General features: G+C 42.7%; 1 protein-coding gene across 2 annotated transcripts; it reads right to left on the reverse strand.

The window, feature by feature from the left end:
- Positions 1-3,253: 3,253 nt before the first annotated feature.
- LOC133422618 (dual specificity protein phosphatase 3-like) lies at positions 3,254-19,243 on the reverse strand. 2 transcript variants are annotated; one of them, XM_061712640.1, is made up of 3 exons: positions 19,001-19,243; positions 10,466-10,698; positions 3,254-4,527 (listed from the first exon to the last, which is right to left on the reverse strand). In XM_061712640.1, the coding sequence occupies exons 1-3, from the start codon at positions 19,117-19,119 to the stop codon at positions 4,319-4,321; spliced, it is 561 nt and encodes a 186-aa protein (XP_061568624.1). In that variant the 5' UTR covers positions 19,120-19,243; the 3' UTR covers positions 3,254-4,318. The 2 variants fall into 2 exon arrangements, 1 of the variants encoding a protein (XP_061568624.1); XR_009770749.1 differs by lacking the exons at positions 3,254-4,527; positions 10,466-10,698 and adding an exon at positions 17,546-17,824 and having other exon boundaries at positions 19,001-19,137.

The raw sequence follows: 19,243 nt of genomic DNA on the forward strand, positions 1-19,243 counted from the left end.
TTTACTCACTGGGTATCTTACACCGCAACCCAAGAATAAAATGATAAAAAGCTTGTTTTTCTTGTGCTTTTTATGCAGGGGTGGGGTCGTTAAAACATGCTACAAAACAATGTTTCCAGGTAATTCAGAAAAAAACTGTAATGAACATTGGAAAAGCTTGTTTTGGGGACAGGGATCTTGATGCGTTGGAGGCCCGGATGAGACAGTGTGCGGTCCAAACGCGCCCTCTAGTGGCGATTATGTGAAGGAACACTTTGATGTTTGGCTTAACCGACTCATGCTCTATTAAAGATTTTTATTATTGATCATTGAAGGAGACATATCATTTACTTTTTTTCAGAAGCTGAAATTTGCTGAGGACTTAATCAAATAAATACTATTGAGATGCTTTGGTCAGAGTCTCACAGTGTATATAAAATATATATGATATATTTTTTAATATATCACATATATTTATTTTATTAATATATATATATATATATATATATATATATACATATATATATATATATATATATATATATATATATATATATATATATATATATATATATATATATATATATATATATATATATATATACACAACATCATTAATGTAGGTTATTTAAGGCCAGTGACAAGTTTGCGATAAAAAATTAAAATAAAAAAACAGCATCTGTCTACAGCTACTCAATTTCCGAATAATGCTCCGCAGCATTAAACAGCGACTTTGAATATCTTCTATATTTTCCCCCTGTGGACTACTGGAGAGCAGCCACCAGGAAGAGCCTGCCTTCTGACAGCACAGGTGTACAGGTGTGTGAGAGTCTACGGTGCAGGTGGAAAGGAACATACAGCTTTTACAGCAACATATACTCCAGACAAGGTGTATTTCAGGGAAGATCTTTGTGCAGGACAGTGATAACTCATACACTCTGCACCCATAACAAGTGCAGGGGCTGGAGTGTTCTTACCTGCTGTCCAGACCTTTTATCGTTAAGCAAGAAAAACAATCCCAAAAAAATCCAACAAAGTCAGACGAGTCATCACTTCTGTCGAGAGACCTTCCTCTCCCGAAGCCCCAGCTGCTCTGGATGTCGCTGTAGCGCTACCATCATGTTAAAAAAGGATCTTTTATTCATTCAAAGTCAAAAATACTGCGTTGATCCATCCAGTCTTTTTCCATTCCCCTATTAAATCCCAGCAGGGTCACGGGGATCCGCCGGAGAGCTGGTCCCAGCTCATCAACCGGAAGTGCTCCAAACCTGCAGGGGGCGCTCTCGGCATAACAGAGACCGACCAGCTGACTGAACCACAGTGTTTACGTCCATGGTTTTAACATACAGCGCGAACGGTGATGTGATTTTTATCTGACTATAATTATATACAATGTTTATATCACTGTACAACACTGTACCTTGTATCGTCTGGTGTAACGTTAAAATATAATAAAGAAACGTCTCGTAATGTGCAGCGTTGTACAGTGATATAAACATCGTATATAAATAAAGTCAGATAAAAATCACATTACCGTTCCCGCTGTATGTTTAAACTATGGATGTAAACACTGTGATTCAGTCAGCGGCGCCCCCTGCAGGTTTGGAGCACTTCCGGTTGTAGTGACCGGTTATGAAGCGTTTTTCTTTTGAAGATGGTTTCTTGTTTTATATCGTTTTGTGCTTTGCATCGTTTCTCTATTTGCAGCGGGTTTGATGATGCTGCATTTGTCTTTGTTTTTTGCAGCACATTTTTTCATTTGCACTACGTTCCTCTTTTTGTACCTGGTTTTGAGGTGGTGAATTTGAATCGTTTTTGTACTTGAAGCCGTTTTCCTTAACTGAGACGTATTAGGCCGTTGCAATGCGTTTGGCCCTTGTCGGCCACCCTAGATTTGCCATCATCAGACTCTTTTAAATGTTAATTCCTTCAACATTTTGACTTGTGATCGTATCAACACTTATACTTGGGTTACAATCAGAACCACCTGGCTGGTGTTTGAGGTCCAGCAGCTCTAAAGGACTCTCAACAGTCCAAAATAAATCCAGTGGCGAAACAAACGTGAAACATTCAGACAGGGTTGACCACATCTATCCACACTGGCACCGTTGGAGTTACGCTCTGTGTCAGAGGCGGTCCTGGCTATTTTTGCGCCCTGGGTGAACTGTCCACAATCGGAACCCACAATCCACAACCAGGCAGGCTCGTTCGCGCCGCGCCTGCCTGCGCCCAAATTGAACATTTTTTAATTTCACCGTTCTGCGCTGTGACGACATGTGGGTGCGTCCAATAGGAGAGAAGGGAGATAAGAGAAAGCTGTGTCCAATAGGAGAGAAGGTGGTGGAGGCTCTGTGCCCGACCCGGCGGTGGACGCGCCGCAAACCGCGCTCTATGTGAAAGCAGCTTTAGAGCAAATTTTATTTTATTTTATTGTTTGAGAGCGCTGGTGCGCCCCCACGTGGATTGTGCCCTAGGCAGTCGCCCATATTAGGTAAAATAGGTGGCGTACATCCAATATCCGCCACCAGCAGAGGATGTTGCACCATGTACAAATGAGGTGTCATTACATGCCAACTCACTTAAACCAAGGAACTTCACAGGAAAAGAAGAAGTCCTGAAGCCTCATTCCAAATGTTTTAGGGTTTTAGGTTCCTAACTGGAGCTGTATTTACACTTTTTTTGCATATTCTGTTCCATAGTTGTATATGTTAACAGTGTTTCTTGCCTGACTTTCCTGAGTGTCTACCACAAATATCAATCACAATCCAGAGAAGACATATATATATATATATATATATATATACATACATACATACATATATATATATATACATACATATATATATATATATATATATATATATACATACATACATACATACATACATATATATATATATATACATACATATATATATATATATATATATATATATATATATATATATATATATATATATATATATATATATATATATACATATATATATATATACATATATATATATATATATATATATACATATATATATATATATATATATATATATATATATATATATGTGTGTGTGTGTGTGTGTGTGTGTGTGTGTGTGTGTGTGTGTGTGTGTGTGTGTGTGTGTGTGTGTGTGTGTGTTTAAAAAAAAGGGGGGGGCGGCTGAATTTGAACTGAGGGAGGTGGGCTAGTCGACACAAGGATGACCCATAGGTGTTATGTCTTCACACAAAGAAAACATTACACATATCCATCGTGTGCAGGATATTTTAAGGCAAGGAGAGTTTATTTGTACAGCACAATTCAACACAAAGTAATTCAAAGTGCTTTACATCAACATTAAAAGCGGCAAGACACAATTAAACAGTAAATAACAAATAAAATTAAATAAAATGATAAGAAAAGAGGTAAAATAATAAAAAGCACAAGTTGTTTCGATGAATCAGACCAAATTGACAATTCTACGGAAACAATGCCGTAACAATGCCTGCATTCAGGGCGTATCCATAACTTGACTAAAAAAACTAAAGAAAAAAAAGAAACTATTTAAAAAACTATTTAATTTAAGAGTACGCTTAAATAACAAATAAAATGAAATAAAAGGATAAGAAAAGAGGTAAAATAATAAAAAGCACAAGTTGTTAAAAATAAGGGCAGTAGAATACAGCAAGTAAGTATTTAATTTAAGAGTAGCTTCAGTAAACGCCTGATTTAAAGGATCTACAGTTGGAGCAGACCTCAGGTCTACAGGAAGTTTGTTCCACCGGTGAGGAGCAGAATAACTGAACGCTGCTGAACCTTGCTTGGTTCTGGTTCTGGAACCACAACAAACCAGATCCAGATGAACCTCAGGGGTCTGGGAGCTTCATAGGAACTAACAGATCCAGATGAAGCTCAGGGGTCTGGGAGCTTCATAGGAACTAACAGATCCAGATGAACCTCAGGGGTCTGGGAGCTTCATAGGAACTAACAGATCCAGATGAACCTCAGGGGTCTGGGAGCTTCATAGGAACTAACAGATCCAGATGAACCTCAGGGGTCTGGGAGCTTCATAGGAACTAACAGATCCAGATGAAGCTCAGGGGTCTGGGAGCTTCATAGGAACTAACAGATCCAGATGAAGCTCAGGGGTCTGGGAGCTTCATAGGAACTAACAGATCAACTATGTATTTTGGTCCAAGACCATTCAGGTCTTTGTAGACCAGCAGGAACATTTAAAGCAGACAGCTCTCTGGGCGGTCCGCTTCAGCGCTACACAAGTTTATTCCATTTGCTGTTGTCAGAACAGAACTTTGCTCAGTTTAAACTGTACTGAGGTGGATTTACCTGCTTTTTTTTATTCCCTCATTGGTTCCACAGCTTTTCCTCACCCACCAACCTCTGGTTGAGCTGACAGAGCTGCCGGAGGAAGCCATCATTGGGTCCAATCTCCCTCTTCCGTCGCACCGTGGCCAGAGCCGTGTGAACGTCCAGCTTCTGGCGAAGCATCAGATAGGCAATAACCAAGGTAGGCGAGCGGCTGTAGCCTTCCCGGCAATGAACGTACACTTTACCTGCACAGAAAAAAGATAGACACATAAGTCATTACCAATGTTTTTGGTTGACGTTACATCCACCAGTTCTGATGCTCTGCCCAGCTGTTCTTCAGCAGGAGAGCCCCCCTTATGAGCCAGGTCCTGGTCCAGGTTTCTTCCCTCCTAAAGGGGAGTTTTTCTTGCCACTGTTTGGCTTAAAGGGGACATATTATGGCATTTAATGTATATTCTAAACAGGCCTTGAATGTCTTAAAAACAATCTAAAGCTTGTTTTTTCTACATAAATCATAAATCCAGCCTGTGGGCCCTGTCACTAGTTTTACCGCTTCTAACCTCTTTTTCTGCGCCTCATTTTTAGGGAAGGGGGGGGTATGATAATGAGGCTCTGTGCTGATTGGCTCCCTGAATGACGTGTAGCAGGGGAGGAGAATAAACCTCACTCCGGCCAGAGCAGCCGGCTGCGTCGTACACAAACTGTGTCCCATGCGAGAAGCTTCTGCGACAAAATAAAATCCAGTGCTTTATTTTTTTTGTATTGGACTGTCCTAACTGGCCGCGAGTTTAACAGTTTCAGTGTGGACAGAGAGCGTCCGATGTCACGCAGCTCGATAGTCGGACGCTCTCATTCAGTTACACCCTGTAAACGGATCTTAAAGCCTGATTTACGGTTCTGCGTTAAATCGACGCGTACCCTACGCCGTAGGCTCTGCGTTGGTGTAACGCGGAACCATAAATCAGCCTTTAGTCACCTCGTCTTCACTCAAGAATTCTCATCATTTCTTATGTTACAAGACAGATGAATCATGTTAACTGTAAATAAATCACAACACTGAATTTTCACAAATGGCAACTTTATTGTTAAAAAAATAAAATATGAGTTGTATATAATTAACATTTATGCACTATTTCAGCCGGATCTGCCCGGCGGATGCTGAACGCTGGCCCCGCAACCCCACGGCGGGCGCCCAGCGCATGGCTCCGGGGCGCATCGCCCGTTACCGGGAATCAAACCGACAGATTTGGCTGAAAATCTCGGAGGGTGAAGTTGATCCGACCTGGGAGGGACCCCCGAGGACCCAGCTCCCAAACCACCCGGGAACCTGCATGATTTAACCCGGATCCGCTCCGCCGCGGCGCCGCGTCCGACTGGCTCAAGGAAGGACCGCTCGAGCCGGCGGAGAGAGCTGGTTGTGGGCGTGGTTTCAGCAGCGGAGGCCGAACCTCTGCACCTCGGGTGACGTCACCATAGGCGCAGATTCTCATCGGCTCAAAAAAAAAACCACATGACACTGGGGGATACTGTAAGGCGGGGGTCACAGACCTTGCAGAAATTCATGGTATTTTGTCTCCTCTGTGCTGGCAGGGTGAGGGGAGACCACTTTATATATGTTAAAACAAGAAAAAACTTATCTGCCACTGTTATGTTATGTTTATGTAATAACTGCTCAGGGTTCATGTTCTGGGTCTCTGGAGAGATCTTAGAGACAACTTCTGTTGTAATAGACGCTATATAAATAAAATTGAATTGAATTGAATTTAATAAAAACGCATATTGACACAAACTGTCAATAGTAGACTGGGGCCCTGTCCCAATACTACCACTGGCCCTAGTTTTAGGCCCTACCCCTACATTTTGCGCGTTCCCGTGAGGGTAGTGGTGTCCCAATTCCTCTTTCCACCTAGGGGTAGTGAAGAAAACGAGTGTAGTGACTATGAATCTGTCCCTACGGATCGAGGGATTTCGGATGCTCATTAGTTGATCTAGGGCCAGAAAAATTCCCCAGAATGCTTTTCGTCGTCATTTGCGGACTGAATCAAAAAAAAAACATGGCGGACATTTCTTATTTTTTAGTGAATAAAATCAATATTTTGAGTTAGTTTCTGCATAAAAATGCGTTTTGATTACATTTCTAGCGCGAAATATATATTTTACTTTCGTAATATTCACTCAGTGAATGTACATAATCACTCGTTTGCCCACTGTTGCGAAGATCACGCCAGAATAAAGGCTGTTTTATGGCTCTGTGTTGGTGTAACGCGGACCCATAAATCAGCTCCGGAGCCGGCAGGCAGAAATCTCAAAATTTTCGGAGTATAATCTCCTACACAGCTTATGAGAGAAAGAAACGCAAACAGCGCTTGAGTGATTTGTCTCGCAGTATAGCAGAGGTTGATCGTAAATATGCCGACTCTCCAACGCCCGAGCTCTACAGAGAAAAATTATTGTTAAAAACTGAATTCGACAACCTTTCCATTCAACAAACTGAACAACTATTTTTTAAATCAAAACAAAAATTCTATGAACACGGGGAGAAGGCTGGTAAACTTTTAGCCCACCAAATTAGACAGTCCGCAGCTGTAAACACGATTCCTGAGATCCGAACAGAACTGGGAGAGAAAACCACCAACCCTAATGCAATAAATGACGAATTTAAACAATTCTATATGACTCTATACAGATCGGAGCCACCGAACGACCCGTCTGATATCATAAAATTTTTAGAGGGGCTGACTATACCGACGATCAACCCAGAGGACAGTTTGCAAATGGATAGGAAAATCACAGCGGCTGAGGTGATGCAGGCAATTAGATCAATGCAGAGTGGTAAGGCGGGGGGCCTGATGGGTTTCCGATTGAGATATACAAAGAATTTGCTAATAAGCTAGCACCATTACTTAGCCAGTTGTACCAGGACATCTTTGAGCAACGGAAATTGCCGCAAACAATGACCCAAGCTATAATCTCAGTACTACTCAAAAAGGACAAGGACCCTTTACTATGCGGCTCGTACCGCCCAATAAGCCTTCTGAACTGCGATTATAAAATTCTCACAAAAATACTAGCCACCCGCATAGACGGTGTGATTCCAACAGTCATTGACCCGGATCAAACGGGCTTCATCCCGGGCAGACAATCATTTTACAATATGCGTAGATTGTTCAACATCCTGTACACCCCACATACGGCATCTGAGGAGAGCGCAGAGGTGGTGATCTCCTTGGATGCCGAAAAAGCTTTTGATCGTGTTGGGTGGCAGTACCTGTTTGCGGTTTTAGGTAAATTTGGCTTTGGATCATCATTCCTGACATGGATTAAAATAATATATGATGCACCCACTGCGGCTGTACGAACCAATAACAATATCTCTGACTATTTTCCCCTTCACAGATCTTGCAGGCAGGGCTGCGGCCTCTCCCCATATTTGTTCGATCTGGCGGTCGAGCCCCTTGCTATAGCCCTTAGAGCGGAAGAGGGTGTCACTGGTATCTCCCGTGGTGGTAAAATCCACAAGGTGGCACTATATGCAGACGACCTGCTCTTATATATATCCAATCCGATAGTATCAATACCAAAGTTATTGTTGATCCTAGAAAACTTTAGACATCTCTCAGGCTATAAATTGAACTACTCAAAGAGCCTTCTTTTTCCAATTGACGACTCAGACACACACACTCAGACTATTCTGAATTTCCGTTCAAGATAGAACGCAGCGTGTTTACCTATCTAGGAATTGCAGTTACCCACAAGATGGAGAATTTGGAGAAACATAACTTCAAGTCATTACTTGACCGAACGAAACAGGATTTTGCGAAATGGTCAATATTACCGATTTCACTGGCAGGTCGCATTAATATAGTTAAAATGACAGTTCTCCCTAGATTTCTTTATGTTTTTCAGATGATCCCTATATTTATCTCTCTGAAATCATTTAAACAATTAGACAGACTTATCTCTTCATTTATATGGAACAATTCTAATCCTAGAATGAAAAAAATATATCTGGAGGTTCCTAAAGATGCTGGCGGGTTAGGACTACCCAATTTTCTCTGGTATTATTGGGCAGCTAACATAGTTAAATTTACTCATTGGATTTACACATATGAGAATAAGCAAGGTCCAGACTGGGTCCACATGGAATTATTATCCAACCCTCTACCAACACTCACGTCATCGTTACCATCCAACTGTAATACAGAGCTTGCAAATCCGGTAGTTAAAGCCTCACTCAAGATATGGTCACAGTTTAGGAGACATTTTCATTTGAAGCAGCATAGCAGATTCTTCCCAGTAGCAAATAACTATTTCTTTCTTCCATCTGGGTTCGACAATGCATTTCATTATTGGCATAGAAATGGACTGATATTCTTCTGCGATTTATACGAAGATAACACCTTTATTTCGTTTGAAACGCTCGAAAATGACCATAATATACCCAGATCGCATTATTTTAGATTTCTCCAGATACGTAGCTTCACCAGAGAAAAGTTTCCCTCATTCCCTTTAATACCACCTAAGAGCCAGTTAGATGCTATTTTAGAACTGGATCCCTATGGGAAGAAACGAGTTTCTGTGATTTACAACATGATAAGGGGCTTGAAACCGATGTCATGGGATAAGACTAAAGTAGCATGGGAGGGGGATTTGGGGGTCGAGCTTTCTGAGGATATGTGGCAAAGTAGTTTGGAACGTATTCACACTTCATCGTTGTGTATACGCCATGGCTTAATTCAATTTAAAATACTTCACCGCCTGCACTACTCAAGAGATAAATTGTCCAAACTCTTTCCCACTACCGACCCTGGTTGTCCTAGGTGCGGCTATGCGCCTGCCACAACTGGACACATGTTCTGGTCATGTACTTCTCTTAATGATTATTGGAAACAGATATTTGGTGTATTCTCTACAATTTGTGATCAAACTGTAACACCTAGCTATCACACAGCCATCTTTGGTGTACCACCTCCGGGCTGTAAAGTCTCAAAATTACAGGCAAATGTCTTAGCATTTGCTTCTCTGCTTGCACGCAGACTTATACTTTTTAACTGGAAATCAAGGGTAGCCCCGTCATTCCTACAGTGGCTGAGGGATGTACTATCTTTCTTACCGTTAGAGAAACTGAGATACAAGATATGTAAAGCCCGCAAAAACTTCACTTTGGCCTGGAGTCCATTTATAGAATTTGTGGAAAGCTTTCACTTCCAATGAAGGATTGTATTTGTTTTTGCTTTCTGTGTATCTATTTACTTTTGTTTGTTCATTAATTTTATGCCTGTCTAAGAGCCTTGGGGGTGGGGGGTGGGGGGATACTCTCTTTGTATATCTACGTTTGTAAGTTCAATGTTTGTTAACGAAAAACTGAAAAATAAAGTTTAAAAAAAAAAAAAAAAAAAAAAAAAATTCGGAGTAAATTTCTTAACAGGCGTCGCTACAACTGTTAGATTTCATCTATTAAACCAACATTTATCTTCCTAAATGATTTATTTCAGCCAGCGGTAATTCTCAACAGAGCTGCAGGTTTCTCCCCTGGACGACGGCGCAGGTTGACCCGGCGATCACGTCTGTACGTGAGCTGCTGCTGCTGCTGCTGCTGCTACCCGGACCGGCGGCTTTTATCATCTCTGAAAACATCGGGTCAAATTTCTTAACAGGCGTTATTTGGATAAACTGAGCCCAGGTTGGGGATCTTAATGGTTACTTTTACACCTGAAAAAATATTAAAACTTAATAAATTGGCATATTAACAGCGCTACAGCTGAAATTAAAGCAGCTTTTGGCTCTCAGCTTCCTGATTTTAGGGGTAGTGCTGAAAGTAGGGGTAGTGGGTGTATTGGGACAGACCCCTGGGAAGATTTCAAGTGCCCTAAAATCTGTGGCTTCTTTTTTAGGGGTAGTGGTAGTGAGGGAGGGCTGGTGGTAGAAAGTAGGGGGTGTATTGGGATTGGCTCTTAGTCAGCTCTTGACTGAAAGGGACTTCTTACATGCCGGAAACAGGATTCACTCAACAGGTTGACTCCACAACTGAAAAAGATGAATAAAACTGCTCCATTGTGAGATTGTTATATTGTACTCGTGACATTAGCGTGACATTAGCTGCAGGAAGCAGAAGCTTGCTGCTGGACACGAGGGTACCAGCTGCAGGGGGGACAATAAAAGCAGGAGCTCCCGCCCTCTGACCTTTTCCATTCTTGAATGCCAGAGCCTTCTCGATGAAGTCTGCCGCGCCCTCGAAGAAAACGCTGATGTCGAAGTGGTCGGTGTCGCTGGCTGGAAAGCCGTGGTAGATGATGCCGGTGTCGGCGTAGACTTCGGCGCTGGTGTTGACGTGCATGAGGGAGTTTCCCTCTGCGGCATTCAGTATGTGTGTGATACCGAGACGCTTCAAACGCATCACGTTCGTTGCCAGAAATCTGGATCATGTCGTTAAAAAGAAAAGGAAGAAAAATTAAGATAAATCATACGCTCCAACGATACTGAGTGTGAGGTTAATCTATACACAGTCCCTCCTTCACCTGACATGAATATCTGCCATTTTATTCGATTTTTTCTGCAGCATTAACTTTGAACGCTGGCTGATCCTGTGATGCTGTGTCTTCTGTATCCCAGCAACCACTTGATCGCCACCACTCATCAAGCTCACTTCTATCCATGAGTTATTATTAATCAGTTGTTAATTACTGAAACAACTCCAGAATGTTTCTGTTGTTGAGCTGATGACATGTTATGTGCATGGTTTTACATTTCTGTTTGTTTTTAAAGCTTTTGATACTTCATCTTAATACCCTGTGGAAAAGACGTCTGAAACATTTATCAAATGTCTCCTCCCCTCTGCAGCATCAACCTGAATCAAAGAAATTACAGCACATTTCATAAGCCGTCTTTAAGTTCGTGAAGAACTAAAACGTTCACAGGCATTAATGAGGAAAGGAACAATTAGAGATTATTATGCAATGTCTCTCACCAGTAACAGCACGGGATGCATGCTGCGTGCAAAACAACTGTGGCCTCACAACAGGTAGGTTCCTGGCTCGACCCAAGGGGCCAGGGGAAGTGGTACCTGGGAAGTGGTACCTGTTCTCCAGGTACCCGGCTTGCAAACACATGTACGTTAGGTTGAACGATGACTCTGAACTGTCCGTAGGTGCATGCATGACCGTTGCTTGTCGATATCTGGACTGGCGACCGGTCCAGTGAACCCCTGCCTTTCACATGTGAGGAGCTGGGATTAAACTCCCCACCCTGTGAAGGATCAAGATGGATGGAAGTTCATTATTTGATCTTTTCTCCTGTGATACCGCTGTGCCAGAGAGGAATGTGCTACTCTTCACAGTGGACTTCCAGGGCTGCTGCTTCACTTCAAACATCCTGCTCCTGACATGAAAGGTGCTAAAAATAATCCCCACACCGAAGAGCCCTGGAGAGATGCATCAGAACAGAAGAAAGGCACTTTGAGACAGCCATGAGTGGCTCTTCACTTGTCTTCAGACAAGCCTTCATGCGTTGGTGGGTGCGCTCTATATTTGGGGGAGCGTCTGCTCCGATATAAAAGCAGTGAGAAATGTTGCTCTATCCTTTATAAACCCTTAAAAAAGCATGGAGAATAAAACATCCGTTCACCCGTGAACCGCACCCCCATGACTCACTGCGCTGAGGAGCGAGCGAGACGTTTCTTTTTAAGAGCTCGTAGCTCAGCCATGTAAAATTCAGAACTTGTGCTTTTTAAAACAAGTCTTGAATGTCCTCCTTCCAACTCAACATCCAGTGTACAAGCTCTTCCAAACGAGTGCTTCCAGCCCCTTGCTGCAACAGGAGGAACCTCCCAGTAACACTGATATTTTCTATCATGATCTTCTTTGTTTTTCCTGCTCTGTTGCTCAAAAGTATCACGCTCTCATGACCTGTGTCCGCAGGTTCTCTGTCTGGAATACTTTAAGTCGATGCGGTTTATCTGCACAGCAGCAGCGCTGGTCACCACGTCAGCCTCCCTGTTAACCAGCAGCAGCTGGGGACGGCCGTCCTCGGGATTCCCAGCAGCGTGCCGTCACCACCCGTCCCGCGGGCCTGAATGGAAGCAAGTGCAGCTCTTATTGCAGACATCTGGCCACCAGTGACCATCACTTTCCTCTGTGGCTGCTGGTTCTTGTTCCACGCTGCACATGTATGCGGTTGCATGAAACATGCAATATTCCCACAGTGTCCCAGCACAGATGAACAGTCTTCAGTGGAGGGTTGGATGCAGAGGACTTCCTCCCAGAAGTTCTGTGGTTTGTCAATATGCATTGAGACAAATTCCATGCAGCTCCTGAAGCTCCGGCCTGCAAACATGCACAAAAGGGGGCCAGCACAAGAAACTACAGGAACGATGGACAAAAATGATAGCTATGAGATACTTAGAATAGAAAAGGAGAAGAGAGGAAGGGAAGAGGACAGGAGAAGAAGGGTGAGAGGCACTGCCCAGTGGATCATGTCGGTGCCCCCCTGCAGCATTGGCCTATAGCAGCATATCTACCACCAAGCTATGTTTGAGACTAACTATTATAGTCTTGTTCTATAGCTGCAACTATGACTACTGACTCTAACACACTAGAGTTTACACTAACTAAAGATTTACCAACACCAGGTAGAGGTTTACTAAACAGTAACTATAGGCTTTACTAAACAGAAAGGTTTTAAGTTTAGTTTTAAAGGTGGAGGTGATGTCAGCCTGCTTGACCCAGATTGGAAGTTGGTTCCATAGTAACGGTTCCTGATAGCACAACGCCCGCCCTCCAAATCTACATTTGGATACTCTAGGAACTACGAGTAAACCTGCACTCCGAGAACGGAGAGCTCTGCCAGGAACATAATAGTATAAGGCACTATCAGATCTTGCAAATAATGCAGAGCTAAGCCGTTTTCGGCTTTATACGCAAGTAATACGATTTTAAATTGGATTCTGAATTTTACGTGTAGCCAATGGAGCGACGCTAACACTAGAGAGACGTGGTCTCTCCTGCTGATTCCTGTCAGCATTCGCGCTGCTGCATTTTGGATCAGCTGGAGCCTATTCAGCAAACTACTTGGACATCCTTCTAATAACACATTACAGTAATTCAATTCAATTCAATTTTATTTGTATAGCGTCTAATACAACAGATGTTGTCTTTAGACGCTTTCCAGAGACCCAGAACATGACCTCCGAGCAATCTAATCTAGAAGATACAAACGCATGAACTAGTTTTTTTGCATCACTCTGCTAGAGGATTTACCTAATCTTTGCAATATTACGGAGATGGAAAAATTCTGTTTTACAAACCTGATTAACATATGGTTTAAACGACAAATCCTGATCAAAAACAACACCAAGGTTTCTCACAGTTGCACTGGAAGCCATCGCAACACCATCTAATCCTTTCCTAAGATGCTCTGGACCAAGAATGATAACCTCTGTTTTATCTGAATTTAGAAGCAAAAGATTTCTGGACATCCAGTCCTTGATGTCCCTAAGACATGCCTGAAGTTTAACTAACGGTTCTGTTTCATCTGGCTTCATAGACAAATAGAGCTGCGTATCATCAGCATAGCAATGAAAGTGTATGCCGTGATTCTGGATTATACTTCCCAATGGCTGCATGTATAAACTGAACAAGATTGGCCCTAGCACTGAACCCTGCGGAACACCATAACAGACCTTCGACTATTCTGAAGAAACTTCATGTACATGAACAAACTAGAATCTGTCAGATAGATATGATTTAAACCAACGTAGAGCTGTCCCTTTAATCCCAACAACATGCTCTAACCTGTGCAGTAAAATGCCATGATCTATAGTGTCAAAAGCAGCACTGAGGTCCAGTAGAACCAGTATGGACACTAATCCTTATCTGAGGTCCAGTAGAACCAATATGGATACCAATCCCCTAGCTGAGGCCATAAGAAGGTCATTCGTGACTCGAACCAGTGCTGTCTCTGTGCTATGATGCATTCTGAACCCTGACTGAAAGACTTCAAACAGATCATTTCTATACAAATAGTCACATAACTGGCTTGAAACTGCCTTTTCCAGAATTTTAGATACAAATGGAAGGTTGGAAATTGGTCTATAATTAGCTAAGGTGTCTGGGTCAAAAGAAGGTTTTTAAAGTAAAGGTTTAATTACTGCAACTTTGAAAACCTGTGGTACATATCCTAAGTTTAGGGATAAGTTGATCTGGTCCAGTATTGTCACACCAATAAGAGAAAAGAATTTTGAATAGTCGAGTCGGAATGGGGTCTAAGATACATGTGGTTGATTTAGCTCTATTGACGAGTGAGGTCAGCTCAGAGAGGTCTATAGGATCAAAACAGTCTAGAGTCAAGTCAGAGCCTAGGGAAGTCGCTAAAGCTGAAGAAACGCCCACAACCGGCTGGTTGATTTCTTGAATCAATGCACAGCTCAACAGAGTTGTGACTCTTTGTTAGCCTGGCTACAGTGCTGAACAGAAAACGTGGGTTACTTTTGTTATCCTCTATCAACGATGAATAATAAGCTGTTATGGCTTTACGAATGGCTTTTTTATATACTATTAGAATATATTTCCATTCACGATAGGAGTCTACAGACTTACAAGAGTACCACTTTCTTTTCCATTTTACGCATGTTTTGTTTCAACATGCAGATATCTGAATTATACCAGGGAGTTAAGCTCCTGTGGTTAGAAACCCTCCTTTTCAAAGGAGCAACTTCATCTAAAGCTGAATTCAAGAAATCAGCAGTGTTACTAGCAAGGAAATCAACATCTGCAGAGGTAGAACCCAGGTCACTGGCCTCGACTACTTCACTATTTTCCACTGTCGTAAGATGAGCAATGGCCTCCCTAAATTTAGCAATAGCTTCATCGGACAAACATCTGCTAAAATAATACCTCCTATTTTGCACTTCAACATCGACAATATTAAATTCAAGGGTTATTAAATAATGGTCGGATGAAAAGTAGTTTACAGGTAACACCAACAGATCATCAGTTTCAACACCGTAGGTGAGAACGAGATCCAGGGTATGATTAAAACAGTGCGTCGGTTTGTCCACTTTTTGTGAGATACCCACCAATTCTAGAAGAGAATTGAAAGCTAATTTAAGATTATCGCTTTCAACATCCATATGAATATTAAAGTCACCCACTATGATGAATTTATCTGTACTGATCAATAATCCAGAAAGGAAATCTGAAAATTCAGACAGAAACTCTAGATTAGAACCAACAGGGGGCCGGTACACTACCACTAACACAACTGGCTTCTTTGATTTCCAGCTCGGGAATTTCAGACTAAGCGTGAGGCTTTCAAATGTATTATTATTGCACTTAGGTTCAGTTTTTGTTGGAAGACTGGAGTTATAAATTGCTGCGACTCCTCCGCCTCGTCCCGTGCTTCTAGGAATATGATGATTAAAGTAGCTGGGCGGAGTTGATTCATTCAAACTAACATACTCTTCCTCCTGTAACCATGTTTCTGTAAAACAGAAAATATCACTCCTGCTCTCTGTAATTATATCGTTTACTAACAGAGACTTGAAGCTTAACGATCGTATATTTAATAGTCCGCATCTAATTTTTCGGTCTCTTATTGGTACCAAATGTGCATTGGTTTTCATTTTTACAAGGTTATTTTGGTTAACGCCTCTATAACGCTGCACCTCTGCAACCACTTCTATTTTGCTAGGCACCTGGTTTGAGTCTCCAATTACAAAATGCAATCCTACAGTTTTAGAGTCGCCAATTACATAATGCCGAGACGTTCCTAGGCCAGCTGAGAGACATAGTGGGTCTCCATACGGGTCTCCTCCCGGTGGGACATGCCTGGAACACCTCCCTATGGAGGCGTCCAGGAGGCATCCGATGCAGATGCCCAAGCCACCTCAGCTGACTCCTGAGTGACTGAGCTTCTCACCCTATCCCTTAGGGAGCATCCAGCCACCCTGCGGAGGAAACTTATCTCGGCCACTTGTATCCACAATCTTATCCTGTCACTACCCAAAGTTCATGGCCGTAGGCGAGGGTGGGAGCGTAGATTGACTCAGCTTCTTCTTCTCCACGACGGTCCGGTACACCGACCGCATAACCAATCCGTCTGTCAATCTCACCCTCCATCTTTCCCTCACTTGTGGACAAGACAGACACTTGTATTCTTCCACCCCAGGCAGGACTTCTCCACCCACCTGGAGAAGGCACGCCACCCTTTCCCGGAGGAGAACCATGGCCTCGGTTTTGGAGGTGCTGATTTTCATCCCTGTCGCGTCGCACTCGGCCTCAAATCGCCCCAGCACATGCTGAAGGTCCCGGTCCGATGAAGCCAACAGGACAACGTTGTCCGCAAAAAGCAGATACAACATCCCGTGGTTCCCAAACCGGATCCCCTCCAGCCCCTGGCCCGGAGGGGAATCGGTGAACAGAATCGGTGACAAAGGGCAGCCCTGCCCAAGTCCAACATGCACCGGGAACAAGTCTGACTTACTGCCTGCTCCGTTCGTATAGAGACCGAACAGCCCTTCACAGAGGGCCCCAGACCCTATATTAATTATTCATTATTCTTCCTGAATCTGAGGTTCGACTATCGGCCGTATTCTCCTCTTCAGTACCCTGTCGTAGACTTTCCCGGGGAGGCTGAGAGGTGTGATCCCCCTATAGTTGGAACACACTCTCCGGTCCCCCTTTTTAAAGAGAGGGACCACCACCCCCCATTTGCCACTCCACTGTCCCCTTCTTCCAAGCAATGTTGCAGAGGCGTGTCAACCAAGACAGCCCCATAATATCCAGAGACTTGAGATACTCAGGGCAAATCTCATCCACCCTCATAAAAGCTCATATAACTACATGATGTAAAGAATAATTCAAATAGCATACAAACCACTTGGTTTTCGTCCATAGCGGCGCACTTAGCAACCAGCATAGCAACAACAAGAAAACTTAAAACTATAACAATTTTATTCAGAGACCTGACAGATTAATCGTAATAATTAACAAACCAAAGATCATATACAGCAACTGAACAAATATTAGGAAATTTCAATGTATATTTCTTGCTAGAAATATGATCAAAACCAGAGGGCGAAATACGGGGGGGGTTCGGGGGGGTCCGCCCCCCCCGATTAACCCTTGAGCCCCCCTGAAGGACTCAAAAGCCAAATTTAGGGGGGGGTCTCAATTTTGTCAAAAAAATAAATAAATTAGGCTATATAATATAACATGATAATTTGATTGTCACTAATGGTCAATGAAATATGTTTAAGAGATCGCCATATCAAGTATTCACAATTCAAAACTTTTATTGGTTCAACACAAGTCCTGCACCTTTATGTATGCAAATTAGCCATGTGCGCCAAATTAGCCATGTGCGCCAGCACAGCGCAACAAGGCTTTTCCGCAGTTAATAACACGGACAGCCAGGCGTGCAACAGGTTGCGCGAAGAAAGCCAGTCTGCACTCCTGTTTGTGACCTCAACGGTCCTCCTCTGGACAAATTCGACCCGGTTCCATTTGTCAGAAGCTGGATCAAAGCAGGACATCGCCTCTCTTCTTCCTGGAAACCAGGACGGAAAGCACAAGAAGTCGAGAACAGGCTCATTTGGTCTATTTTAACTTGAGGTAAGAGGCCAGCCTGCTTAATATGGCCTGAACCCACCTGAGAGCTAATGTTTTTTTTTAATTATTATTATTATTATTTTGCGTTATGGCCTGTTATGAGTGTGATTTGTGAATGTGTAAGCTGCGTGAACCCACCTGTTGAGAGCCGTCATGTTTTTTTTTTTAATTTTGCGTGATGACCTGTTATGAGTGGAGTTTGTGAATGTGTTCACACAGCTGTGTTAAAACATAGTTTCCTGGATGGTTACACAACGTTAAATAATCAGTCATCATTGTGCAGGCTGAGGATCTGTTTAAGTGCACTGATTGCACGTCTCCGATAGTGGCATTTGTTGTTATTACTGTTATTTGAATGCACAATTCATTTTCATTTTATTTATTTTTTATTTATCTAAAAAAATACATTAGCCTATTTTATTTGTTTATTCGTTTCTGCAATGCACTGGTCGTGCGCCAATGTCTTATACCTGGCATTTATTCATTCAGTGCACCAGTGTGGTGCCAATTAATGTCTTTTATTTATTTTAATTATCGGATTTAATTTGTAAATAACATTCTGCATCGTAATGCACAATTTTTTCTCCTGTTAGTAAAACAACTTGCATCTAAAATGGTTAAAAGTGTGCGTGTATTTGTCCTAGATTGTATTGGTTTATTGTATAGGGCCACACTGTTTAAAAAACAAAAAAACTAAAAAAAAGTTAGGGCCCCCCCGAATATGGATGGGTATTTCGCACACTGATCAAAACGCTTTTTATGTCAAAACTACCTTAAAATAATGCATTTTCCACTGAGAAAGACAAGGATGGCCACCATGTTTTCATTTTTACAAGTCAGCTGCGGGCAGTCACATGACTTATTAGCAGGCCAATAGAAAATAACAGGGAAAAAAAACGTGAACATGTCACAATTTGAGAGGCCTTATTGTGAAACTAATACATTTTGTACTGTGGACCAACGTTGCTTTTTCACATTTTGATGTGGTTTGATGGGATTTTCTAGAAAGTGCTCCACCTGATTTACCTCAAATGAAGGGCTAGTGTCCGCTGTGGGACAGAAGGACAGAAGGACAAAAGGACAGAAGGACAGTGACATGAAACACTCGACTCACGCATCCCCCACGTAGATCCTCGGGTAGACCTCGTTGAAGTGTTTGGAGGGCCAGCTGTAAATGCCGTCGTCCGTCAGCAAGTCGTTGAGCTGTTGCAGGGACACCTCGAAGCTGGACATGTCCTTTCGGTCCGCAGGGGTGTCTCCACCAGCTGCCGGGGTCTGTTCTTCATACCCGAGCGGAACTGGACCGCTTGCAGCAAGCGCACTGAGGGGGGCCAAGGTTCGGGGGCAGGTGTCGGCT

This window comes from Cololabis saira, chromosome 21 (genome assembly GCF_033807715.1).
Source record: "Cololabis saira isolate AMF1-May2022 chromosome 21, fColSai1.1, whole genome shotgun sequence".
In the NCBI taxonomy this organism is placed as follows: Eukaryota; Metazoa; Chordata; class Actinopteri; order Beloniformes; family Belonidae; genus Cololabis; species Cololabis saira.